The sequence below is a fragment of the Hydra viridissima genome, unplaced genomic scaffold (genome assembly GCF_058129835.1).
Source record: "Hydra viridissima isolate aposymbiotic clone 2 unplaced genomic scaffold, HvirCarnegie_v1 scaffold_5, whole genome shotgun sequence".
Classification (NCBI taxonomy): Eukaryota; Metazoa; Cnidaria; class Hydrozoa; order Anthoathecata; family Hydridae; genus Hydra; species Hydra viridissima.
Genome location: NW_028324304.1, coordinates 5,081,780 through 5,096,996, shown reverse-complemented (window position 1 = coordinate 5,096,996; position 15,217 = coordinate 5,081,780). Strand labels below are relative to the sequence as shown.

The following is a 15,217-nucleotide window of genomic DNA, read 5'->3' as shown; positions in this document are numbered from 1 at the left end:
TTGATAGGCTGGATTAACACAAAACGTAAGACGTTTACAAGTCTTGTTACCAGAAAAGAGCATAAAAGTTGGTAAATTATTCCAATAAGTATTACACGTACTCTCAACAAATTCATCACCAACAAATCAGACTTTAAAAAAGTTGAAGAATTTAAAAAGCTGATGTCTGAAACTTTTCCTGGAAATCTGATTACATTCACTGCGTTGGAAAACAACTAGGCATGATTGAGTGGCAAGTTGTAATGTTAAAAAATCCTGAAAAAGAAGTCGAAAAAGAAATCTGAGAGCTCTTTGTTTTGAAAATGATACAGGAGAAAATATTGCTGAAAGAATTAAGATGATTTTGGATAAATATAATCTTTGGAGTTACATCAAAATAATTGTTTCGGAAACAACCAGTTGCATTACAGCTTGTAAAAATTATGCATCTGTAAAAGAGGTTTGAAAATAAATGTGTGAAAACAGATATGTAAAGACAAATTTACTTTTATTAGATTTCAAAATTCACATGTTAGTTATACAACATGTTGTAAATAAAAAATTTGAATATCGAATACAAATTTGAGCCAGAGCTGTTGGAAAATGATGTAATATAAGGTACTGCAGAACTTTACGAAAATGAAGGTTGACGTGTCGATATGAAGTATTTATTTCGTTTGACCAGGGTAAAATTCTCTTAATAAAAAAAAAATTCGGTTAAAAAAAAAAAGAAAAGCTTCTAGAAAGAAAAACTTCTGTTTTTCTCCGTTAAAAATCGATGAATAATTTGAGGGAAAGGGGAGTTCTTTTCAATACTCCTTGAATTTATTTCTTGTTTTTAAGTTTTAAACCAAGCTTTAACTATTTTTATTTGATAGGTGATAAAAATAATAATAAGTGAAAACTAATATTAATTGCTCCAGAACTTGTGTTAAGAAATAAGATTATAAACAAATATTCAAAATTTTAAGACATTGTATTCATTGACTCAATTTTCTTATTTAAGCCTTGATTTTTGGGATAGAGGACCTTTGTGCTTCGATTAAAATTTTTATCTAACGACAAGGACTTTGTGCTCAGTTGGAAAAATATGCATATTTTTTGCTTCAACGTGACTCGAAGGTGCCTCTGGGTGAGGGTCTTTGCTTAAACCCTGTCACTGGAAACCATAACGACTCATCTTCTTCGCCGAATTGAGTTAAAATTCTTTAATATTTCATGGCAGGGTCTCCAGTCGTAAACATTAGTTCCTTTAATGTCTCAACATACTGTTGCTGATTGGGGCAGTCTATTAGTTCATCTTCTAGAAATGCTGTTTTTCTTTTTCGTGATTCGTCCATTGTCATGGTTAGAATTATTTTGTTCTATCTCCAATTTTAAACGTTGGGAGAAAATGAATTGTTAATTTTACTAAGTAATGATTACTTTTAAAATAAATTTTTTTTTTTAATTTTTTTTCCTAAATAGTTTCTTTAAATATAAATTATTTAAAGAATAAGTTATTATTTCTTAAAAAAGTAATAGTAAAATTTTAAATAATTTTTACTTATAGAAAAAAATTAAAAACTTTCTTTCAACGTATAAAATGGGAGATAGAACAAAATAATTCTAACCTGACGCATTGTCATGGTAGAGTTTGCTTTTCTTTTCATGGTTTTGGTGTTAGGCATTTTGTATAACAACAAATAATTTTTAATGCGCTGTGCTGGAAGTCTGATCATGATATGATGGACGGCCGTCAGAATACTTGTGAAATCTTTTGGTTAGTTAAAATTCTTTTCAGGAAACAATTAAAAATACTTTGAGACTAATATTTTTAGTCTAAAACTAATTTCAACTTTTGATGCTAGGGAGGTATTCAGATTGTCCAATACTTAAAGGCCTTGCATCATACGAAAAATTATAACATTCATAAAACTGCTTTCCTTTTTAAAAGTCGATTTCTTACATAAAAATAAGGTTTTACAGTTAAGACAACATTATCCAATTAAATGGAAAAACTATAACTACTGAAGAAAAACAATAACAATAAGCTGTAGCTAATTACTGAGTCTCTGAAGAAAATTCGTTTAAGTTTTTGACTAAGACTATCCGTAACTTAACTCAAGACAGCATTCATAATGAACACACTATTAAAAAATGACGCAATAAACATCGTATTTAAAAGATATATGTGCAAAAAATTACTTTTTTTACAACGATAAGGAAACTCTTCGGCAACAGGGCATAATTTGACCATATCTTCTCGTCTTTTTTATGATTTCTTCTGGATCAGTAAGGTAACCATAAATGGAGCAATTGTATTTCCTACAGCATTTACCGCAGCAAACATTGTAACCAGAATACTCCTCTCTGCTGAAATAATTTTTCCTACTTGCTTATCTTTTTTACAGGCATTGACTTCTGTATTCCTTAGTTTCTGTACTTTACAACAACCTCAACCTCATCTGCATTATAGATGTCATTAGGATTAAATTTATGTTTTGTAAGAACCTTTAAACCTATTCATAAAACCATACATCCAATCTTCTCCAGCAGTCAGTTTTTTTGTCATTGATTAGGGAACAGTTTTCTGTTGTGGTCAGCAAAATCATATGCTAAATATTTTAGCGGAGTGTTAGTAAGTCCATAATGTATCATGGAGACCTTCACTACTAATCTTTTAGCAATATCTCTTCTTCATTAGTGATAACCAGTCTGCATTTGTTGTTTGGTTTCTACTTTTTTAATCAAGAACATGTTGTTTAGCTTTTTCTAAAAACCAACGTAAACTTGAAAATGCAATTTTACTGTTTACTTATAGCAGAAATGCTTTGCCCTTTCTTATTTACCATACGCACTGCCTACTTCATATTTATAGAACTTGTGTTACCAACTTTTTTTCGGTTTCTGAGCCTATTGACTAAAGCAAATAAAACATAAAGAATCATTATTGTCTATAATGAAATTATATGGGTAGTATTTTGTTAAACTATTTTTTCAAAGTAATATACACATCAAATATTATAAAACAATAATGAAATAATACTTAGTTGAAAAATTTTGTTATTTTATGAAATTAAAAAAACTACTCCAAATATATATTTTTCTATTATATTCATATATCTAAAAGTTGTTAAAAAAAGAAAAAAATAATAGCACAATATCTCATAACTTGAAATTTATAAATTCATTTTCATGTAATTAGTTTGTTAAAAATGCATGAATTTAATCTTCAGATCAATAATGGGGCACAGTGAATCTACAGATTCACTGCGCCCCATTTCCATGCCTCCAATTATGCTTTCGTCAAGAATGTTCCAAAAATAGTAAGAGGCAAAGTAAAAAAGTGTAGGTGTATGCATGAGTCAATTATGTCAATTATGAAGAGCAGTTTCAACTCAGTTTAATAAAGTCTTTGTTACAATCAAAATTAAAATATATTCAGAATTAATAAAAAACATACACTACTGATTTGAATATTTACATGCTTATTGGAGCATGTATATATTTGAATATTTACATGCTTATTGGAGCATGTATATATTTGATTTGCAGGTTAAAACTTAAAGAAATCACTAGATTAAATTTAATTAGGTAATGAATTTTCCATTTATAAAACTTTCATTCTTAGAGTGTTTTGCAAGTATTTAATAAGCGTCTGCATATCGTTTCATTTCCGTATAGTTATCATTCTGATATGATATTGGAGAAAAAAAGTGTCGCCGGAATGATTACGACAAAACAATGGTAAAAATTTTTTAACCGGTATTGTAGTTAGTTTAAATCTCGATATATACCAAAACTCATTGTGTCATCAGAATGACACTTTTTTCCAATATCATATCGGAATGATAGCGATACAGAAATGAAACGATACACAGACTTAGTATTTAACAATGATGTTTAATAGTTTGTTCCTACAAAATTCTGTTCAAAAAATCCTCCTCCTCCTCCTCCTCCTCCTCCTCCTCCTCATCATCATCATCATCACAATCATCACTGAATCATAAACTTGTACTTACAGCTTATTATTAAATCCATGTTTTGGGACAAGCCTATAGCATAGTGTCTGATTGCCTTTGAGTCCAACTTGTGTACCTTTCTCTCCAGTCTTTCTATGCCCAGAGCACAGTCCATAACCTTTTACATTATCTAACAATATCAATAGAATTATATATATTGAAATAATCAGGAAAATGCCTCATCATAACCATTGGCAACTTTCTTGATGATTATTTAGTGTGAAGTTTATAATTTTATTTCAAAAAAAATGAAAGGTGAATATTTACACACCATAATATTTATTTGTTGCATATAATTAGAAAATTGTTAAGTTTCTTCAAGCTTTGAGGTTGATTTCAGGTAAAATTACACATGTAAAAACTTTATTTTTAATAGAGTCATTGCTACTTATTCTAAGCACATAAATTAAAAATACTTTCATATTAAAATTATTTTTATGATATCTTGTTACATATTTACATATATATTGTTTCTTCCACAGAAATTTGGTTGGAGTTATACTAAAAATTTATCCCATCATCCAATATGAGCTAATTAAAGCATTTTGGGAAATATGAAATTTTCAGAAGAAACCTGTTTCAGCAACCAGTGGAATTTCAAAGGCAAAATCATTATCTTTTTGATCTTTCTCAGACTTTGATACTTTGCTTGGTTTAAAGTATAAATCAAAAAATGAATCTTTGCGGTGCTGACGCGCATGTACAACAAACAATTTTGGTACAACTAAACAGGCTATATATGTAAGTCCAAAAACACTGGTAGTAAAAGCCATAACAATACCTTTAAAGTCACCCTTCACATACTTAAATGTCGGCAGAAAAACTATTACAATAATACACAAGGTAATGCATGTAAAACTTAAAAACTTTGGTTCATGAAATCTATGCTCAGTATTGCGTTCACGAAATGCACAACATGTGACAATAATAAGCAAAATAAATGGAATAAATGTGGAAACAAATCTGGCAGCAGTAAATTCAACAAAACAGCGTCTCTGAATCTCATATTCAAAAGGCTCATTTTGAACAATATCAAGGTTGGCATCAACTTTAATCCATACAACAATAGATACTACTTCAATCATCAATAACAGTAACAATAAAAGACTCTGTTTAATCAACAAATGACCTTTGGCAATCTTTTCAAAGTGTTTCTCCAAGTAACTTCTTGTTATTTTTGTTTTGATCATTAAAACAGAAGAAAAAGCCATCAGCAATAAAAAGAAAACTGCATTGCGTGCATGGCACAAGTAAACTGTTGGTTGCAAAATATAAAGAAATCCTGAGGAAAAAGTGAAAAAAGGCAACACACATGATAACATGATATGGAGAGAAGACCCATCTATTGTAAGAAACTGGCGCAGTTTTATCAGAAGTATACAAGCAACTAAGTTCAAAAGCAAACCCACACTGCTAACCACAATTATTGCCATTCCTTCTGTGTCTGTGTACTTCAGCCATTTTATTGGTGTAACTTCACAAAAAATATGATTAACTGTATGATAACCATCACCACATGTATTGCATTTATCAGCATTTATTATATTACTATAGTTATTATTTGTGCAATTCTCACATTTCCAGCAACATACATCTTTTGCAGTAACAAACTGTCCTTTTTGACAATCTTTACTGCAACGAGAATTGTTGAATTTAACATCAAACCAATATGGCCATTTAATTAGTTGATTATCAATTATGAGACTTTTGTTTAAACGAGTTTTGCTCCAGTTTCCAACAGGGACAAACTTGTAAGTGTCATTAATGTATTGTAGGTTTTCAACTGTGTAGAAAATAAACTCAGGATCTCCATTTCTGTCGAACTTAATTAACTCACCAAGACTGTTATTAAAAGTGATACTCCTTACTATATTAGTTAGATTTCCATAATCAATAGTGGGTATCCAACAACTGTTATCTGATTTACAGTTCATTTCTAAATACTTTTGGATGGCATGTGTGAGCACAGTAACAGCATCTATTAAATTGCTAATTTTTCCAGGAAATTTAGATAAAGCAATTATGATATCACTTACTGCAACAGAGCAGTTATTACCCATTAAAAATAAATTGTCACTCGAAATGTGTGTTGGTTTACATTGAAAGTTATTTTTAAGAAAGTTCTGCAGCCACATGTTACATAAAAAATCAGTCTTCACTTCATTAGTCATGTATTTAACAAATTCTGGGAGCTTGTGATTCTGTTGTGAAACTGATAAAATCCCATGAGCTTGGTCTTTAAGGTCATTGCTAAAACCTGTTGCTGATGGGTTCCAAGCATCACTAGTCAACCATACTCGCTGAACATTTTTATTTTTTGCTTCTTTCAAAATCTTATCTCCCAATCCAGTTTTATAACAAAATAATACAACCACTAATGCCTTTGAATTTTTTATCATACTTTGTATCACAGTGTCAATTTCTTTTTGGGACACATTGTGAGATACATAATGTATATCAGATATGCATATACTTCTATTATTAGCTTTCAACTCTAGCTCTGATATACCAAGCTTCCCATAATCATCATCTGAACCAACTGCAAAAATGTAGTTCCACTTAAAGGCTTCAATTACATCTAGCATAACTGAAATTTGGTTAACATCTGATGGAATAGTTCGAAAAAAAGATTTATACAATTCCACATTACTGAGCACACGACTTGAGGCAGAGAAACTGACTTGAGGAATCATATAAAGTGACATTAAACTTGCTAAAGGAATTGTAGTAAAACTCATAGATGTGCCAATTATCCCTACAGGTGCTTGCATATTATTAGAACTACCATTAGTTGGATTTGTATCAGAACACTGTAGGAATTCAGCACTGCACATGGAGTGCTCTCTTATCATTGATATAACTTCAATACCTCTAGCCATTGTTACTGGTAGAGTGGAACAGTCATCATCCAATCTCATTCCAATTTTAGCCCATCTTCTAAGTTGGGTATTATTATTGGCAGAATCAATAGCATACTTAATTGCATAAGCACGCACCAAGCCTTCACGGCTGACATTATTACATGGTAAATCACCAACAGTGAAGGTGGTAAGAGCTTGTATGGTATAGTTTCCATTAGTAATACTGGTCAAGCGATTTCCTGAGTATTCATCTTGTTTCTTAAAATTCTTAGTTGTTGGACATTTACTGGATGCAAAAGATATAATGAAAGCACTTATCAATTCATGTATATGCATTTTAGTCTGCTACCTAAGAATAGAACATGTTAAAATATCTTTTTTAATATTAAATATATCATTAAACAAGGTGAAGTTGATCAGTGGCATGAAATTGATCAAATCAGTATCTTAGTTGATAATGTGCACATTTTTTACAGCTAAATTTACCTAAAGTTCTAACTTTGAAAATATGGTAACTTTCCTATTTTTTATTTTTTGATGATGATTATGCCACAATAGGATTCTATTGATGCTTGCTTACATCGTTGTTTTAGAGTTTTAACTTTTAATTTATTCGTTTATAATGGTAAATTCTTTTTCTTCACATTAATACATACTGATATGTTGATGGTTTTGAACAATTGGAAAAAACTAAATATAATTTCTACTAGGTCTAACTAAACTTGAAGGTTAAACTTGAAGTAATAATAAAAAATATAAATTTTATTATGTTCCTAACTTTTGGTCACAACTAACTTTCCTGAAGTATTCTAAGCAGCTGTTAATTACTGTTAAGAAAAATGGGTTTACAGAAAGCAAGCAAACAGTTTGGAACGCCATAATACACTAAACAATGAGGAAAAAAAAAAAAAAAAAATGAAAGCACAAAGAAATGAAAAATGAATGCACAAAAAAAAAATGAAAGCACAAAAAATGGTGGTTAACATCAATAAAATTCAGAAGCTAAATAGCATATACTGTTGATGATAAACCTCTTTCAGAATGTTCCCCTTGATAGGTTTAACATTTGTTTGTCAAACAAACAATGCCAAATTTGCTCTTTCACCCTGTTTGATGGTATAATTATGAGAAGAATGTATGATATTTTTAAAATCGTGTTATGAAAAACATATGATATGAAAAATATAATATTGCAAGCCTAATCTACAAATCACAAGCATAAAATTTCTAACATTACAAAAGTTTTATAAAAATAGAAAAATTTATTAAAAGACGACTGAATGCTTGTATCTGAAACAATTAAATGAAGTTGTAATAGCAGATTCACAAAACTTGTGAATAATGAATATGAACCAATAAATTATGGCAACAAAATTAACTCTTTTTCTAATATAAGGATACTGTTGGAACATGCAAGTGTATAGCATAAAAATGTTAAGAATATTTCTGAAATCGAATTATTTTAAATGCAATTTCTAGCAATAAGTTAACGAATTTCAATTTTAATTTGAGCTAATCAAAAATGTAAAAAGTGTACATACGTGGAATGTGTACGGAAGAGATTGAGCTTAATTACCAGCAACAAATTTATAAGTATAATAATATCGCGCAATACATAGTCATCTTTTTCCTTTTTCTCAAGTAAACGCTACAAAATACAGACGCTTTTAAAACTGTATTATTTGAAAATACATCGTTATTTGAATTAGATCGCAGTAACTCTCAAAATCTGTCGGCATATAACTAAGTCCAAAAATGTTATCTAAGTGATGATGTAAATAAAGCATGACCAAATAGAGCAGATTTTGTAGACACTTGTGAAGCTAAAATTAGATAAAGAAAACCTTTTTAGACGTTCGATCTACCCATGGACATATAAGGGATAGACGTGCAACTTATTGTTTAACATTAAAGAGGCCGATTTCGGAGATTTTTTTTCTCCAGAGATTTCAGCGAATCATGCGTGTTTCCGACTAAGCCTTAACAAGGACCTATTAATAGCTGGATGTTCAACGCATTTTTTCAAAAAAAAAAAGAAACAATGCGATGGACATCCATCTAGTAATAGGTCCTTCTTTATTTTGTTTGCATGTTACGGAGTTGTTTAGATAACAATAGGGAAACAATAGGGGATAATTGCAAAACCTGGGATTGTTTTTATTTGATTCGACGTCGGAAAAAGATTGTCTCGACTATCCAATAAAAATATTTCAAAATATTTTTCCGAGCAGCGACACATGAAATGAGTATGACAGAAAACTTCAACATTAATCAAGAAGATTATTTTTTACTCGAAAATATTGATAATGAAATTGAAAGGAGGTTGTTGAAGATTTTATTGAGCTAGATCTTGAAGTTTTAGCGGACTTGTTAATAGAGGATTTCGAATTAGAACTCATACCATCCGCAATTTCTACTGAGAAGTCGATTGCAGAAGAATAAACAAAAAAAGCTGGAAAAAAACAGAAGAACAGTTAATAACTAAATTTACATGTCCGAAATGTCATAATAAATATCTTAGAGAATCGAATTTTAAAAGCATGAAAAGAAATGTTAAATTGGTACTAAAGATGTGTTTATACTCGGATGTTGTGGAACTTAATGTCTAAACTGGTGCTATTTTATATTTGCAAATACTCCCAGATTATGAAAATATTGTAAAAATTCTTAATTTTGATTTCAGAAATTATTCAAAACTATAAATTGTTGTAATGTACTATTGAACTTCCATATTGAAGAATGCAAGTTGTCTTTATTACATTTATTACATATACTGGTGTAAGAAAATGTGCACAATTAAAAAATTGCTAATTAAAGGTAATAGATGGTTGACTCTCGTTACTTTTTAACCTGGATCCAATTACATGCAAGTTAGTATGGTAGATGATACAAAAATCACAACAGACTACTGAACATTTTAATGAACAATCTTTATGTCTAATAACTTTAAAGTTTTCAACTGTATTGCCTTCTTTCGTTTCAATTATTCCAACATCCTCATTTTATGTACTTCAGAATTTTTTAAAATCAGAAATAAATTTTCTGATTAGAAAAAAAAGATAGTGGAAGTCATTATTACCCTTACAGCTGTTTATACTTGAAATGTTAGAGAATATAATATTAGCAGATTAAAGACTTAGTTGATCTGGAAGAGATTTGTTAATATTAATTTATAATGGCACTTCATAATTTAAAATAATTAGTCTCCACATGCCATTTGATTGGCAATAACTATTGATTTTAACTATTACAAAATAATTTTTGTTATTTTCATTGTAACAGTCAAAACCATGTTTTGATGGAAATGCTTTTAACTGTTGATAAATACTTATCACATGTACTTCTTTTTTTTTCTTCCAACTCTCGTGAGTGTTTTACATACATAACAGGCTTCTGTATGTTCAGAAAAAGTGAAGAATTTATCACTCTCAACATGATTTGCATAAATATTCAGGATGAACTTTTTGATTGTCTGAAGTTATATCCAGCTTGTAAAAACTAAGAGCATCTTGTTTAAATATAACAACTGGTTTTAATTGATAGTGACTATCCTGTTTTATTATGCAGCCACACTTTCTACAGAAATGCTTTAATGATTCATCATGAAGACTCATTATTTATCCAGTAATGAGATAATAGATAGGAATATAAGATTACTTCTTTTTACATATTTAGAAAAGGTTAAAAATAAGGTTGTACATCAGTTGTAGAAGACTCAAGAATATGCAACTAAAGGTGTGGTCCTATTGTTTTTATTATCATATGTTGTTACTATAAGTAACAACAATAATAATAAAAATAATAAGATCATTATAAGTTAAAGTAGCTTTACATGACTGACTGTTTAAAAATGTTTCTTCAAAAATGCTCATCAAAAATGCTCATCAAAAATACATACTTTATATTTCTTTCCAACTTCTAAAATCAATAGTTTTTTATGAACTTTAAGATGCATTTAGTTATTATACCTTTACACAAAATTTAGGTATCGAAAATATGAAAATTTATGACAAGGTCATTTGCGAAAAATAAAAAAATTACAAATTTAAGAAGAAAAAAACCGAGGCAAATAAGTTCAACACTTCCGACAAAAATAAGAAATACTCTTTGACTTGAGCCTTAAGGTGGGAAGCATAATCTGAGAGTGGGGTGAAAAGAACACAGAAAATCTCTTATTCGACCTTTAAACTACATCATAGCAACTTCGACTTAAAAAAGAAATTTTGTTTCATTTTACTCTATCCATTCTAGTAAGCCGTACATAGCCTTTTTGCAAAAGCCTAGTTTTAGACGTCAAAGTTTAAACAGTTAAATTTTTATGAAGCAAAGTTTATAGCTCAAATCAACCTTTTTCAAATTTGTGAGCTATTCTTGATTAATTTTTTGTCTTTTTTAACCATAAGCTTCAGTAAATGCATATTTGTAACGGGTTTACTGAGGGAGGGTTAGTGAAACAAATTTGACGGGTAGAAGTCGGAATATCTGTATTATGAATTTAGAAAATTGACAGTAACACGCATAGTTTTTGGCTATTTGGCGGCACCTTTGATCTATAACAATGTGTTGAACGTCCATCTATTAATACGTCCTTGGTCTAAATCAATGCCAGCCAACTCCCGATAAATTAGTGTAATTTTAGGCACAAAGAATTGTGGGGTGTCTTGCGGGACCAAATAGTCTTAATAAAACGCAACTTAATGAAATATATCAACTTTTACGTTAATCGTACTTTAATATACTTTGATGATATAAATAGATTTGATATAAATAGATAATTTGTAACTCAGCTTTTATAAATAGATTATTGATAAAAATGATAACTGGTATATATGTGATTATTGATAAAAATGATAAAAGATAAAATAAATAGATTATTTGGAACTCAGCTTTTGCGTAAATCTTTTTAATCACTTAATATCAATTTGTTCGTTTCTTATTTGTTTAAATATATATTCCCTACTTAGATATTAAATAAATAGCTAATGATACTGAGAGAAAAAAGAAAAAAAAAAGAAAAAAAGCTGTTTTAAAGAAATGTTTCTCTGAAAAATGGCTTAAAAATAAAATTAAGCATGGATTATACGAGCCAACTTTTTTTTACGTCTTGTTTCGTGGTGCCTTATCTCGATTATAAAACCTTATAAAATAAGATATTCTCATATAAACAAAGTTTCTAATTAGACTTTCTTTCAAGTAAAAGGTATGATCAACATGTTCATTATAAAGATATGTAAAAATGCAATCACTTTTTATTATTTCAATAATTTCTTATATAATATTTCTTTTAGTTAATAAAATTTTCATTTGCATTAGAAAAACAAATTCCATTTCGTGAAGCAAGTTTTGTAAAAAAAGAATCAATTAAATAAATTACATTCACTTGGTGTCAAACTTGAAAGAACTTGAATACATTCTTGACAAACTTGAACTTTGTCAGATAATCAGCAATTGATTTCAAAACTTCTTTAACTGAGTGTGAGGAAACTAAATCATTTGAAACCTTTGGTAATACAAGAGGTTTTATTTATTTTTTTTTTTTAAATAATGCAGATGGCTGTTTGAAAATCACTTGTTCATTTGTTGAGATTTTGTTCTCAAATACTATGTTGGTAATTGAGTCGATTGTAACTGCAACAGTTAAATCCGACTCTGGGAGATAACTACTATTAGAATTAGATTGTTCTATTAAAAAGGAGTACTAACACATTTTGATAAGCTGATCTGAATTGTATTGCTGTTGGTCTGTCATTTCAATCTCCTTTGCTTCGTATTGATGCAAAAAAAAAATCCTCTACACAGTCCTTATTAAACTGAGCTGTTCAAACATAAAAGAAATCCTCATAACACATTTCGTTTGTGAGACAAATAATATTAGAAATAGTGACATGTAAACCCCAACGGCTGGATATACCTTTTTGACTGTGAGCACCACAAAAATGCAACTCCTTGATCCAAACTCTCAAATCTTTGAGTTGTTGTATAAACTTATTATTTAGAGTTAAAGCAGAACGTGTTGGTTTACCTGCTTTTGGTTTACGAGAATTCAGAAAATCAAACAAAATATCCATATTTTGAATGAAAAAGGCTGTAGACAAAACATTTTCAGGAAATAGTTGGAAAGAAGAATATACACTCAAAGCAGTAGCAACTTAACTACTAAATATTTATGTTGCTAACTTTAGCCAATTGTGATCCTAGATCTAAATGATGATCAGTCAATTCTGGAACAATGCGGACAGAATTAACCTTGTCCAAATTATAGAGTTCTTGCAGATGCTTCCATGATATTATCTTAGCATCAGATAAAGTGTCATTAAATTATTTCTGACATTTTTTATTACATGTGGTGGATCAAATATTATATATACTTTTGCTCTTGTAGTTGGATGTGTAATTTGTTGATTTAATAATGAAAATCCTAGAAATTTGAGAGCTCTAATATTACATAAGTTTTGATCACAAACAAGGTAAACCTGTTAAACTAGTTGCTAGTTAAACCTGTTGTATGTAGATGAATCATAGCAGTATGTACTATCCTAAATTTGTTGAACACATGGAATTATTGCTATAAAAATAAACAATCAGTTGTTTCTATTTTGTTGATAGCCTATGGACCATCAATACAAGAACTTGATTCACTGGTTTGCCATTAGATAGAATTCCAAAAACCTTGTCACTATTTTTGTCAAAATCAAGATGTTGCTTTAAAGACATTTCATCAAAAAAAAGGCTACTGCTCCGTTCCAACTTTGTCATGGTGTCTTCTCTCATTTTTAGTAAAACCATAATCTTATTGGAAAACCCAGGCTCAAGGCTCCCAAAAAATTTTTCAAGAAACATTAAAACCGTGCTTCAAGCAGGTAATGAAAAAACTTCTTCTAGGCATTTTGACGGCTTTTGGACTTTGATACATAATCCTCAAAGCTAAAAGTTTATCTGTAGCAGTTCAATGTTTTCCTTTTTTAACATAGTTATTCCTACGTAATTGAATTTCAAAAAACTGTAGTTGTGTGTTTGTTAATATTTTTTTAGATAAACTGATGTGCTCTTTTGAAATATCACACATTTTTAGGACTTTTTGCTTTAACTTTAGGTTCTCTACCTTTTTTTAAATTCGACAAAACTTTTACTTGAGATAACAAATACTTATTTCTAAAAGAGGTTTTTGACAGCTGTTAGATTGCTTGTACTAATATATTCAACTTCATTGCTTCCAATAAATTCAACTTTATTTTTGACTTCTTTTTTTGGTATTTTATCTTGTAAATGGAGTCTGATTCGGCGCTACTCGACTTTCTGCTCCCCCTTCCCTACCTCATTTTATGATTGATTATGATCGAGAATTTTATGCTGATTCAGAAAAATATAAAACACAGGCCTGAAAATCAATGGACAGTGCTCTAATTTGAACTCAAAGTTTTAAAAGTTCCAATTAAAAACCCTAATAGGGTAAAACACCCAGTGTTTGCCATGCGACCTAGTCTTCCCCATTTGATCGGTAAAAAACTTGCAGAGCAAAAACTAATTGCTGGAAAGTTCAGAATTTGAATCTCAAAAAAAGACTTTGATGTTCTCTTTATAAATGACAAAAATTAGATGATCATAACTTTAAAAATAAAGGCTGAGAATTTTTTGGAAAAAAAAAATATTCAAAAAAAATCATTACTGCTTGATGACAAATTTTAGAAAAGCTTTTGGATAATCACTAAAAAAACTTGTTGTTTACAATCTAATTTATTTTTTATCTTTTTCAGGGTGTTATTAGGATGCAGGAATATCTTATAGACGCAGAATTAGGGGATGAATTTGAAAGGATGGGCGTGGGATGGCGGTAGCGAACACTGGAAGGAATATAACCTCCTAGCTAGTAATCGTAATCAAAATTTTTTTATAACTATCATAAAACATAAACTCTGACTCATATGTCAATACACGTATTGCTCAATTTTATTTAAAAAAAAGTCATGTAATAAGCAGTTAACTCTTTGCCAGTCTTCGCCACACCCACTTGCTAGTAGTCGCCACCCCCACTTGTCACCACCGTTAATAATTGTCACTAATTTTTTTATAAATCATTATACAACACCGATTTTTTTTTTTTTTTTAACATTTATTGAAGAAAAAGTTAAAATATATAATTGAATAGTTATAACGCTTTTAAATTAAATCAGTAAATAGTAATCGTCGTCGTCATAGAGAAATATCTTTTTTATATTTTGATTAATAATGTTATGCATGTTTATTTTCAATTTTCAGACTTTCTAAATAGGTTTTAAACAATCTTAAAACCAACTTTACATCTAAAATACAATTTTACATTTAATACCAGTTAGCTACTAAATTTAAACTTGTTACCATTATTTAAATTTCAAG

At 29.5% G+C, this 15,217-nt stretch overlaps 1 protein-coding gene and 1 long non-coding RNA gene across 2 annotated transcripts; both read right to left on the bottom strand.

Annotated features, from left to right (window-relative positions):
* Nucleotides 1-2,343: 2,343 nt before the first annotated feature.
* Nucleotides 2,344-8,520, bottom strand: LOC149888125 (uncharacterized). Its single transcript, XR_016452570.1, has 3 exons — nt 8,386-8,520; nt 3,984-4,113; nt 2,344-2,881 (listed from the first exon to the last, which is right to left on the bottom strand). It is a non-coding gene; the product is annotated as an uncharacterized LOC149888125 (long non-coding RNA).
* Nucleotides 4,405-8,356, bottom strand: LOC149888126 (metabotropic glutamate receptor 3-like). The gene has a single exon (XM_090087760.1). It carries the CDS (start codon nt 7,178-7,180, stop codon nt 4,547-4,549), a length of 2,634 nt encoding a protein of 877 aa, XP_089943886.1. The 5' UTR covers nt 7,181-8,356; the 3' UTR covers nt 4,405-4,546.
* Nucleotides 8,521-15,217: the final 6,697 nt, after the last annotated feature.